General features: G+C 40.8%; 1 protein-coding gene across 4 annotated transcripts; it reads right to left on the reverse strand.

The window, feature by feature from the left end:
- Nucleotides 1–143: 143 nt before the first annotated feature.
- On the reverse strand, nucleotides 144–11,719 carry washc2c (WASH complex subunit 2C). Of its 4 annotated transcripts, none has more exons than XM_084561712.1 (31): nucleotides 10,460–11,719; nucleotides 9,215–9,358; nucleotides 8,893–9,057; nucleotides 8,648–8,716; nucleotides 8,375–8,548; nucleotides 8,169–8,262; nucleotides 7,993–8,054; nucleotides 7,855–7,911; nucleotides 7,669–7,767; nucleotides 7,483–7,567; nucleotides 7,244–7,297; nucleotides 7,040–7,161; nucleotides 6,842–6,932; nucleotides 6,697–6,750; nucleotides 6,401–6,613; nucleotides 6,139–6,296; nucleotides 5,906–6,016; nucleotides 5,444–5,536; nucleotides 5,260–5,361; nucleotides 5,067–5,174; nucleotides 4,804–4,976; nucleotides 4,547–4,667; nucleotides 3,957–4,394; nucleotides 3,709–3,837; nucleotides 3,488–3,589; nucleotides 3,333–3,407; nucleotides 3,051–3,110; nucleotides 2,322–2,528; nucleotides 1,252–1,965; nucleotides 976–1,147; nucleotides 144–883 (listed from the first exon to the last, which is right to left on the reverse strand). In XM_084561712.1, the coding sequence occupies exons 2-31, from the start codon at nucleotides 9,356–9,358 to the stop codon at nucleotides 738–740; spliced, it is 4,392 nt and encodes a 1,463-aa protein (XP_084417838.1). In that variant the 5' UTR covers nucleotides 10,460–11,719; the 3' UTR covers nucleotides 144–737. The 4 variants fall into 4 exon arrangements, with proteins under 4 accessions (XP_084417838.1, XP_084417837.1, XP_084417839.1 ...); XM_084561711.1 differs by having other exon boundaries at nucleotides 7,040–7,164; XM_084561713.1 differs by lacking the exon at nucleotides 7,855–7,911 and having other exon boundaries at nucleotides 7,040–7,164.
- Between the last annotated feature and the right edge of the window lie 5 nt (nucleotides 11,720–11,724).

The following is an 11,724-nucleotide window of genomic DNA, read 5'->3' on the forward strand; positions in this document are numbered from 1 at the left end:
AGCACCTTGATTCCTCCTGTTTTGTCTCAATACGTTTTTTACTGAACCATAATCACCTAAAAATGAAACGGAAATTGTGTCAATTTCAGAGACATAATGTTCTCCTTGTTTGGATATAGCACGCTGCTCATCGCAGACTACTATCTAGGGACTACCGGACACAACAAACATGAAATCCAGTGAACGGGAAATAATCACACGCATTTCAGATAGCATAAAATATGTTTCTTTTTAGTTATTAAAAATGGATTTTCTTTTTCATCACAGCCAAAGTTAAGAAATGGATGAATTTCTTAATAAAAACATTGTCAAAATGACTAAGAAAGTAAGTAAACACATTGATTTCTCAAAAACATGATATGGCACAAACCCAAAGACATGGAATCTCACATGGCAAAGCCAAAAGACACAAAAAGAAAAAAAAAGAACAAATTTACTGTTAAATTTCTACAGGCTTCAAGGCAAAGCACAATGTATGCTTATAAAGTGCTATCATGAATAATAAAGACTAACAGTATATAATAACTAGGATGCCAAGATGATTTTGGAAATGCAGTTGGAAGATGACTGGAATAATTTTCATTTTAGTATTTATCTGCCAAAAATAAGCCACAGTATTTATATGAATTTATATGAATAAATACTCTGTCAACAGTGTTTCTTATATCTTTCAGTGATCCAAATGACAAAAGAATGAACGCACAATTGTACAAATCTGGCCACCCTGAAACTGCAGCTCAATTGCCGCCCAGAGCGTTTAGTGGATCATCAAATATGTTACTTGAATCTGGTGTTGTACTGGTCTCCTGGGATGGTGGTGTTTTCTTTGATTTATGGGGAGCCTTTGCCGCTGGTTTTACCGGGCTTGGTGCAAAAATGTCATCTTAAAAGAACAGAGAAGAGCGTTAATTGTGCCAGTTTACAAAGGGCAGACAGAATAGCAGAATAACAGCATTTTTAGGGATTGGTGCTTACCCATGTCATCATTAAATATTGACTTGGTCTCTCCCTTTGTCTTGGCCTTCGGTTTTGGTTTTAAAGTGTCTGTCAGGTCAGCAAAAATGTCTATGTTATCATCAAATAAGTTGACATCAATGCTCTTCTCTTTGTGCTTCTTCTGAACCTTAGGCACAGTGGCTACTTCATCCTGAAAACAAAGACATTTAGTCAATAAGGGAAGAAATTGAACATATTTTTATGATGGCACAGATAAACCTTGACAGTAGAGCCAACATTACAAAACAAAGGTACCTGAAATATGTCCTGTTTTGAAAAGCTACTGCTGTTCTTGATTTCTTTACTACTTGTGGATGAGGGAGTGGAACTGTTGCTCAGTCCAAAGATGTCCTCATCATCGTCATCATCTTCCAAAAAGGACGAGGCCTTGGCTTTCTTAGCGGCTGACCTTGGCTTAACCTTTTGGAAAAGGTCATCAGTGTTGTCATCAAAAATGGATGGAAGTGTGCTTTTATCTTTGTCTTTGTCTTTGTCTTTCTTCAACCCCACCACGCTACTGGCCTGAGGTTGAGTGGTCTTCGTAGTTTGTCTGGTGGAGGGTGTGTTCATGATTGAGGTTGCCCCAAACAGACTGTCAGAGGCAAAAAGGTCATCTTCATCAGAAGGCGGCAGCACCCTGCTGCTGTTCTTACTAGAGTCTTTCTTTCCATCATTTGCTGTTACCGGCAGAGTCAGTTCCGAAGGCCTGGGGGAGATTTGGGAAGGTGTAGGTTGAGAAGTTGAGGAGGTGGGCAAGACAGAAGGAGCAGCTGAGTTTGATAGCGTTGGACTGATGCGTGTATGGCTGGATTTTTCTGGTGGAGATGAGTCTAAACCAGACAGACTGGGGTTTGGCCCAGAAACACTGCCATCTAGGGAGTCTTCTTTATCCTCCACAGATCGTTGGGCTGCTTGCTGCCTTGCTGCTCTGGACTGTGGTCTCCGATGTGCAGAACCTTTGGGGCGACTCTGTATGACGGTACAATAACACACATCAGAAACCCAACTTAAAGATAAACAAAGATACAATACCAACAATTATGGAAAAACAGGACAATAATCTAAACATCCTCTAAGTCCAGGTGAGTATCTTCAAGTGTGCACAACCCAGATATTTCTAATAAAAACATTAACTGCCCATCAGTCATTTAGAACTCAAAAAGCCACTTAGATGAGTGGTGAAACGTCTTCAAGAAAACCCAAGCAAGTCCAGTCCAGTTTTCCCTTTACCCTGTATCATGATGTGGGTGACTGAGAATCTTCATAGACCAAATAAAAGACTTTTAAATAACAAGACACACACTCAAAGAGTAAAAAAAACCCACCTTGTGTGCACTCTGCAGGGTTGCGACCTGGACTGGGGATTCAAAGCTCACTCCGTCCTCACTGTCTGCCTGGGCTCCTAGAGGAGTTGTGGCAGGGCTTGGGCTCAGACTGGAGCTGGAAACCCCAGAGGAGGAACTAGGAGCCATGCCTGGGAGTACACTTACAGCACCAGGGAGCAAAGCAGCAGGGTTTATCATCAGACTGGCCTGAATATAGAAAGAACAGAATAACCATTACAGCTATTTATTAGATATTTGAAAAGACGCACTGACCCAGATCTTTTACACAAACTTTTCAATTAAAAACATCACACATGTGTACATTTCTTTACATTTCTAACTGAATTTTCAGCTACTCTTCAATCATGAAGTTTCTCAGCATGATTCCAAACAGCAGATCATCCAAAAATAAAATGAGAAACCAGGACTGTGGATGGAAATGTGGCAAGAGCAAGATGGGTGAGTAACAACCAGCAGAACTGCAAGAAAAAGCAAGCAAATCCTTCTAGTTTAGCAAGATCTAATCAAAACAGAGAACCATCTTCATTTTGATAGTTGTGCTGCTTCTTTATCATAGCCATGTTTTGAAGTTGGAATATGAAAAAGCCCAGACAGAAGAAAAACCTTAACAGGGAAAACATGTAAGTGAGTACAGGATAGTCATTCCTCATTAGGAATCAGAAATGTCAGAAATGAAGACTTTAGATTAAATAAAAACAAAAATATTACTTGAAGTTTCCCAATCCTTGAAGAGGAATCTTTAGGTTTTACAGGGCTTGGTGCAGGTTTCTGTGTGGTTAGATTAACGGAGGATGAGAGTTTCATCAAAACAAAAAAAAAAAAAAATCCGTCTGTTCATCTAGAAACAACACTACTGTGTTAAAAAAAAAAACAGTCAATATAAGAAAAAGGCTCTAAAATCTAATGTAAAAACATGGCCACACAGGTATGTGTAGTCATGGCTCATACAAAACAGCACAATATTGAAGTAGAAGCCTACAGTAGACCCACCTGAGTCTCTGATACAGGTTCTGGACTTGCTAGTGGTGCTTTGTCATTAAGTTTACTGGGTTTCTCTGCTACCTTCTGAAAGATAATATGAAAGAGAGGTTGAATTGGATGACTCAATGCGTAATTTAATCAATAATATAAAATCTAACTGTTACCGGAGGAGGAGGTTTCGGCTTGACAGAGCTGAAGAGGTCATCCTCATCCTCATCTGCAAACAGACTCTGTGCTGCTGGCTTCACTGAGCTGACTTTGGAGCTCTAAAAGTGACCACAGAGCAAGTGAATCTGAATTTAGACATCGTATGTAGCTGATTAAATCATGTAAACTGTAGAGAGAAAAGAGACAGAGAAGAACATAAATGCTCAAATATACTGACTGCAGCTTTCCCTGAGGTGGCAAAGAGGTCAACATCTGGGTCATTGTCCTTCTGTTGAGTCTGACTGAACAGCAGCTCTTCATCCTGGAACACACCTGTGCTCTTTGCCTGCGTTCGCTCCTCTGTGGGCTGTGAAAAAAGACAAAAAAAAAATACAGATACAAATTTTAAGTAAGAGGGACGTGAGACAACAAAGCAATTAAATAAATTCTTCACTCATTTTTAGAATTACTGTAAAGCAAATGAACCTTTAGCGTCTTCTCTTCTGTGGGTTTACTGGGCGTGAATATCGGATCACTCCAGTCTGATTCATCTTCCTCCTCATCATCAAACAGACTGACAGTGTTTGTTTTGACCTTCTCTTCCTTCTTCTCCCCTCTCTTAACGGTTGGTGGTGGGCTGTCCTTAGAGACGAAGATGTCTTCCTGGTCTGTTCCATCGAATGGGCTCTTTGTCTGCTTATTGGCAAAAACATCAATGCCTCCAAAGAGGCTGACTGCACCAGCAGGCTTCTTTTTGCTTTCACTGCTCTCTGGTGATGGCGATGTTGGGAGAGGCTCAGGGCTCTTTGCTGCAGCTTTTTTCTCTTCATGTTCTGATGGCTTGTCCTTTGCTGCTGTCGTAGAAACTGCTGCCTCCTTAGACTCCTCCAGCAGTGGGGACGACTGAGATGTCACCTCAGGTGTCTGAACAAAACAGGTATTAAAATATTTTCATTTTGGTGTAATGTTTTCATCGTTACTGCTGTGTGACAAAGCATCGAGTCAACTTGTACTAGTATTAGTTGAATCTAAATGGTTTCTCTGACTCCTTGAACAAGAATCTTTAGGTCACTCACTTTAGTTGGGGCTGCGGTATTTGTGTTCACAGCCGGTTTGATACCAAAGAGAGATCCTTTATCTTCACCATCATCACCCTCATCTTCAAACAAGAGAGCAACCCTCTGAGGCTTCTTCTGACTATATGAAGGGCAACAGTATGAATAAATGATTAAGACTTCATGAATTATTTCAAACAGCGGTACTTTGTTCCAATAAATTATCATTTTAATATAAATTTCAGAGTTAGGAAGAAACAGAATCTTTAATGCGTTACCTCGACTGTTTTGTTGGAGCAAACAGGTCATCATCCTCATCCTCGTCAAAGAGGCTGCTCTTTTGAGATGTTTTGGCACTGGGGAGACTGGACGGAGCACTGGTGCTGGGTTTCATCCCCCCCGTCTTGGTCTCTTGCTTTGTTGCGCTAGTTTTTGAACTTATCCACTGATCCTGATAATTCAAGAAAATAATGCATCGTATTGTATATTCAATAATATAATGGTAGGCAGCAGGAAAGCAGGACCTTATTTATTCTTATACCTCATCATCGCTGAAGAGGGAGCCGGTTACTGCCTTGCTGGGTTGTGGTGTGGAGGCTTTAGCTTGATTAGGTTTTGGTTTAGATTTAGCTGCAGATGCAAACAGATCCTGCAAGGTGAAGAAAGAGATTATAAAGATGCACTTCCGGCAAAAACATTCCTAATTTGATTCAGCTTTGGGAAATTATTTTCACCTCTTCTTCCTCGTCATCAAATAAAGTTGAAGGGGCCCTGCTGGCTTTGCCCTTGCTCGCAGGTTCAGTCATAGACTGGCTCTTAGGGATGTTAGGAAATACCTGAGGAAGTCAAATGCATATACAGTGTAATTAAAATGTATTATTCCTGTTATCACCTTTTTCACCTATTTCTGAGCCTTGCCTGTGTGTCTTCATCATCAGAGAAGAGGCTTCCGGTTTGGGGTTTCTGAGTCTCCTTAACAGCAGCTTTCCCAACATTAGGAATGGGGCCATTCTGAAATTCACAACACAGAGATGAACACTGAATATAAACAGCATTCTTGATTCAAAACGCTGGTGAAGTGCAAAAGAAGTGAACTCTGTCAACAATAGAAAAAGCCAGTAGTGTCCTCCAAGTTAAATTGAATTTGACCTTTTCTCTGACCACTTTTATTTGATAATTTAATAGAGTTCATGCCTGATAAATCTGATTTTGAGTCATTGTAGAGGCAGGTTCAACCACTAAAACTAGTATAATGAGGACATAGCAAAGACCAACACCAGACCAAGAGTCTTTCTATTGAAAACCTGCCATTTTGCATTTGAAAACACACTACATTTGACTCTGTCAGGAGTATGCTGTTAGACATTGCTCTCTTCAGACCTCTTCAGATTTCTCTGACTCCTCGCTGGTAGATGGCTGACGTTTTTTTAAGCCCTCACTGAGCAAGCTTTTAGTCCCAGGACCAAACATGGAGATGGCCCCCGCCGGCATCTAAAATGTAACAATGAAATGTCAACACGGCAACACAATAAAAACAAGATGTACTGTAGATGATATACCACACAAAGGGGGAATTGTTCAGCTGCAGTGAGACACTCGCTGTTTATATTTACCTTCTTCTCAGGTGGTTTGACCTGCTCTGCCTCCACCTCCTTCTTGGCCTGAGTCAGAGCAGGTGCACTGTGCTTGTCCCCAAATATGTCACCATCCTCATCCTCAACGTCATCGAAAAGGTCAATCGCTTTCTTGGCTTTGGGTTTCTCCTGTCCAGCTGTCCAAGGAAAAAAATCAACCAACACACATTGATTTTAACGGCGAGGATGTCACCTTACTTACTCTTGCCCTTACACTAAGTGCCCATTTTCACACACTTACCAGAGTCAGACTTTTTCAGGCTTTTATCACTGAAGAAGTCATCCTCCTCATCATCCTCCTCATCAAACAGCCCACCTCCTCCTCCTCCTCCAACTCCACCACCAGCTCCTGCAGGAACCTGTTTTGAGGTGGCACTGGTCTTAAGAGCTGGAGTCCCATTAACCTTGTTCTCCTCTGAATCAGAATCATTCCCTGATTTGAACAGGCTGTTATCTGTTTGGAGAAAGGGATTTGTTTGAGGATGATGAAGGAGTCAATAAACAAATATTAGCTGCCATACGAGTAACTGCTGCTACCTGGGAATATTGAAACAGCTCCCGCTGGGATCTTCTTTTCCGGTTTACTAGATTCTTGTTTGGAAAAAAAAAAAGATACGTGTCAAACCAATAGACCACTTCTTTCAAACTGACTGTGGATATCTCATCTTTATTGTTGTCTTACGTGCAGTTTGAGCGGTGCTTTTTGTGCTTTCATTCACTGCTTTTCTCTCTTCAGACACAGGAGGTTTTGGTGCATCAGCGAAAAGATCACCCTGAATGACATAACAGAAAAGAAATCAGACTGTGCCTGCCAGGGGTTCTGTAATGTGGAACCGAGTTAAATCAGAGGGAGTCATGAAAACTGTTTAGCTGAATATACCTCGTCATCATCGTCAAATAGGCCTTTCCCTCCACTGAAGAGCCCACTTGTCCCTCCAAACGGGGAGAATTCATCATCATCCATCTTCGGTGGCTTAAACATGTCATCACTGTCCTCATCGGCTGCTGTTACAATATAGGTAAACAGTTTTGAGCACATGGGCCTGCTATGAATATGCAAAATGATGATGAATGGGTGTCCTACCCTGTGGCTTTGCAGGCTTTGGTTCTTTTCTGGCTTTCTTCTTAGAGGTCAATGCTTCCAAGATATGACATGGCAGAAAGAAAATATCCATAACCATGCACATGCAGTGATGGCACTCGTTCCTGAAATGCTTTCAACGTAAACTAGGAAACTCTGATTTTACCTCAAATTAAATATGATGAATGAGAAGTGAGATAATATGATATGGTACCGGTGGTTCGACAGTGACAGGGACTTACATGCACGATCTGCCGCTGGTTTATTAACTGGTTCACCTTTGATTCGGGCGGCAAGTTCATCAGCAAAGGACGATGGTCCTGTGTTCTGAAAGACAACACAAGCAAATGTTTTTCTCTGAGGTAGCAACAAGTCATTATGATTTCAGACTGCAATTACAAATCATCAGCTCAAAAACACATGCTTACTTTTGGGTCGTCTTCATCATCCTTGTCTGATTCTCCAAATATGTCCGAGTCCTCATCCTCCTCCTCCTCGTCGTCCTCATAGCTCACCATGGATGACTTCTATATGAGCACGGGAGTAGAATACAACATGTGTTTTCCATGTAATGTAGTTTTTGATGTCCTTGTCAAACGAGGCGTGTAGGTTACCTTTTTAATATTATTGTGACTTTCCTCCTCATTAAAGTCATCATCTTCATCAGAATGCTGTTAAGGAAATAAATACACTACTCCATACAGTGGGAAAAAAAAAGAAATATATTGCAAAATAATGAGAAAGAGACTTACAACAGATTCTTTGTCATCTTCACTCTCAATCACACTGTCTCTGTCACTGTCAACTGACATCTCTGGAAGAGCAATGATACAAAAACAATAAGCGAAATGAACATTACTTTCTGCGGTTGATGGCAGACTTACAGTGCCAGAAGAAACTGTAATAAGCATTACTGTTATTATCTTACCATCACTGGACAGGTCACCGAGTCCAACATCATCTTGTTCCAAGAAGGCTTGTGAACCAATAAGATATGGGAGCGGCCTGTCCACATAGAGATCCTAAAAAAGAAACAACAGGCACACAAACAATTCTCAGTTATCAAAGTCATGTCATATCTAAAAGCTGGAATGATTTGGGGGATTTCTTCTTCTTCAGCTTTAAACTCCACACCTTGGGCTCTAGGATGGCCTCTACTCTATCTGTGACCTCCTCGTCCTCTGAGTCAGAGTTTCCTGCTTTGATGTCCAGATGCTCAAAGGCTGACTCCAGCACTCTCAGACCATAATTCACGGCTTCCTGCATCTTAGGGATCAACTCTGCCTCTTTCTGTTCTCGAGTCTTCTCCTTAAGGAAAAAAAAAAAAAAGAAAGCATGACAGTTGTAAAAATATTCAAGTACTAAATATACAAGTAACGTGTGCTGACTTTCTTAATGTTAAAGTACCTGCTCAGGCTGCTTTTCCAATGCATCAGCCTTGGGAACTGTCTCTTCTACTTCTTCATCATACACTCTCTGTTACAGGACACAAGATGCAGGCAGCTTTGTGTTACCAGATAGATTAGATCATATAAAGTTCATCATAACTGCATTGGTACACAAACAAGTAGACTGAATGATCATCATGTTCAGATATAGCACCTCAATTAAAACTAAACAACAACATAAAGGCTTTAAACGGCATACATTACATTTTCTATAAACTGTGTGTTGGAAAGCATTAGAAAGTCGTTGAAGACAGAGTGCAAGCAGCTGTCTGTGGCCTTGGTGTCACGGATCAGACTGTCCAACTGCTTTTCAATGTCATGCGTCTTTGACAGCATTCTCTGAGAGAAGTCTTGGAGGAAGTTGAGAAGCTGTGAAGAAAAAACACGACATTATGACAAGGGGATCAGCAGCAGGGTTACCTCCAATACGCCAAAGCAGAAAACACTTAAGAATCTTTTCATCTCTCTATTTGAAAATGGCAATAAATGACTTTTTTCAGAGTTGCTAATGATGTTTCTGACTTACCCCCGAGTCTGCTGCTAAAGACCAGTCAGCACTGCTTTGCCGTATCTCTTCAAGAGTCCATGGTCTCTCCCAAACCTGAGCACCGTTCTCTAAGTGTTCACTCCTGCTTGGGCCATTTGCAATTCCCTCCGGCAACCCACTCATCTGCAAGTTGGATCAATCGATACTAATAGAATTAATAATTCATACAGACTTCTAATGTAAAATCCAAACCAAAAGAAAATTATACCTTTGTCTGTAATAATGCAGTCCACGAATCTACTTTGATTTGTGCTGTGCTAGTTTCTGCTCTAAGTTAACAGTGTCACTGTTTGAATGTGAAAGCAGGTCGGGGGAAACAAAAGTCGGGTTGTGTTCCGCAATATGTCGTTTTTGGAAAAGCCCAAACCATAAACCGTGGACGTACTATCATCTGAATGCCAGTCACTGAGTTGCTCAACTAGCGTAGTCATTCACAAATGTAAGAACACTGTAAACAGCATTCAGATGCATCAGTTAAAAACTAAACAATATATTAGCAAAATATTTAACTACCTTTATCTATTTGGGAAGTGCTCTGCAGAATCAAAGTCATCAGCATGGTATAATAAATTAACACATGATGCCTCCCACAGTTAAACAGCCAGCATGAACTGTTGCCCTCCTGGTCAAAGGTTTAAAACTCTCCATTGTAAAACAAACCAGGATCATTTAGTAAACACCTATGGGTAAGTGTTATCATGTTTGCCTCATTACACTGTATGCCAAGGTGCTCAATCTACTGTAAGAAATGGAAAGCAAAGCAATGAAATTATCTTCTTGTTCATTACTGTTGGCATCATATCAGTCAATATCAACAGAGTCACATTAAGCGTGACTTCCTGCTCAAAGGAAATCTGTCTCTGTGTGGAGATAACAAACACAGTCAGTGGTAGATACAGATTAGTTTCAAGTGTCCCTGAAACACCACAAGACAATTTTAACTAGTGTCTTCCCTTTAACTTGTGCAGTTTTACAAGCCACGCCGACAAGCTATCGTCGGCTGTGCAAAAGCGTTACACATTTGCGAAAGGCAACTTGCAATATCCACATAAAAGTTGCCCAAATGTTATTTCCTCCTACGAGAATCTGGATGTGGAAGAGAAAGCGGGGACTGTTTGGCTAGCAGCTAGCTTAACTTAGCTAGCAAACACCAACGGCAGCCACAACTGTTCTAAGCTACACAGAGCGATACAGTCGCCCAAAATTAAGAGCCCCCACGCTTACCTTGAATACCTCCGGTCAAACGCTGTCCACGGCGGTCAACTGTGGTCAGAAACGGCGAAAAAAATAAGATCGATTATGCAAAATTTGGCCTTTCCCTCATTGGTCTTCTGACAGGTCAGCCATGTTCTGTCTGCAGACAGTCACCTGACTGCCGTTGCCTAGCAACCCAAGGAAAGTGGGGCGGAGTGGAACGAACTAGCAATGCTAACGAAGCTAACGGCGGCTGTGGTAAACAGTGAAGTGGATTTCTGCTGTAGCTCGGAATTAGCTCTGAATTTCACCTGTTTTTGCCCAATAAAGGTCAACTTTATTCATTATTTAGGGTAATGCAAGGAAAGCTTGTTATTGTTATATAGTTTCTGCAAAACTTTATTTTATTTTTGTTAAAAAAATTCATTCATTCATTCATTCATTTCCCAGCTGTCATTGGGCAAGAGGTGGGGTACACCATGTTTATACAGTCAATGGGTACACCCTGGACACTCCCTCATTATAAATTCGAATGAACTGCCCTTTTCAAAAGTCATATGCAGTTGGAGCTCATTAAAATGTTTCTGTTGTTGCGTTTAAATGCAGTTGTTAAAATCTCCTGATGCATTTTCTTGTAGGCTATTGTCTTTGTTTGTTTGCAAAAAAGAATGCATGTTACACAATGACCAGACACAAGACAGGAATACTCCTGGATGTGCAAATTATTACTCTTCATATTGCAGCCTCACCAGGAGACAGAGCTGTAAAACAGTGAAAAATGCTGAAAATTAAAGCAGTTTCTGTATTAAAGGTGAATCCAATTTGTGCTCAGATATTAGGCAAAATGTATTCATCAGGACTTTATTGTCAAATAAAGCTAGTGCTCTCAACTTCAAACCTGATCGTTTAACCAAGGTAAAACCAGTTTCTCAGTGCCTGAGAGGATCCTCAGTCATCCAGCTCATGGTATATCCATGTTTTCTTGGTCTGTTGATAATTAACTTTTGCTGAAGCCTCCTAAATGATGTTCAAAGAGGTATATTGTCTGTTCAAGAAAGGCTAGCAAGTCCTCAGTAGGATTTAAATCAGAAAAGGCACATAGGCAGGTCATTGTTCAGTCATGTGTGAGGTCTATTAATTGTCTGGCCGTCAGTGGAGTACTATGGAGCATTGTCCTGCATAAAGATAATTTCCTTCTTGAATTTTTTTCCTTTATCAACACTTAAAAGTATCTTCCAGAAACTCTCTTTAGGTCTGGTAGTTGATGTTCATTATATATTATGTGGTACATACAG

Source organism: Chelon labrosus (assembly GCF_963514085.1).
Source record: "Chelon labrosus genome assembly, chromosome: 15".
Lineage (NCBI taxonomy): Eukaryota > Metazoa > Chordata > Actinopteri > Mugiliformes > Mugilidae > Chelon > Chelon labrosus.

Coding starts and splice junctions, on each gene's coding strand:
- washc2c (XM_084561711.1), bottom strand. CDS start 9,358: ATGAGTGGGTTGCCGGAGGGAATTGCAAATGGCCCAAGCAGGAGTGAA. Junction 6,933..7,039: donor TATTTGACGATGATGACGAG/GTATATTCAGCT, acceptor TATGTCATTCAG/GGTGATCTTTTCGCTGATGC. Junction 6,297..6,400: donor CCTGAAAAAGTCTGACTCTG/GTAAGTGTGTGA, acceptor TTCCTTGGACAG/CTGGACAGGAGAAACCCAAA.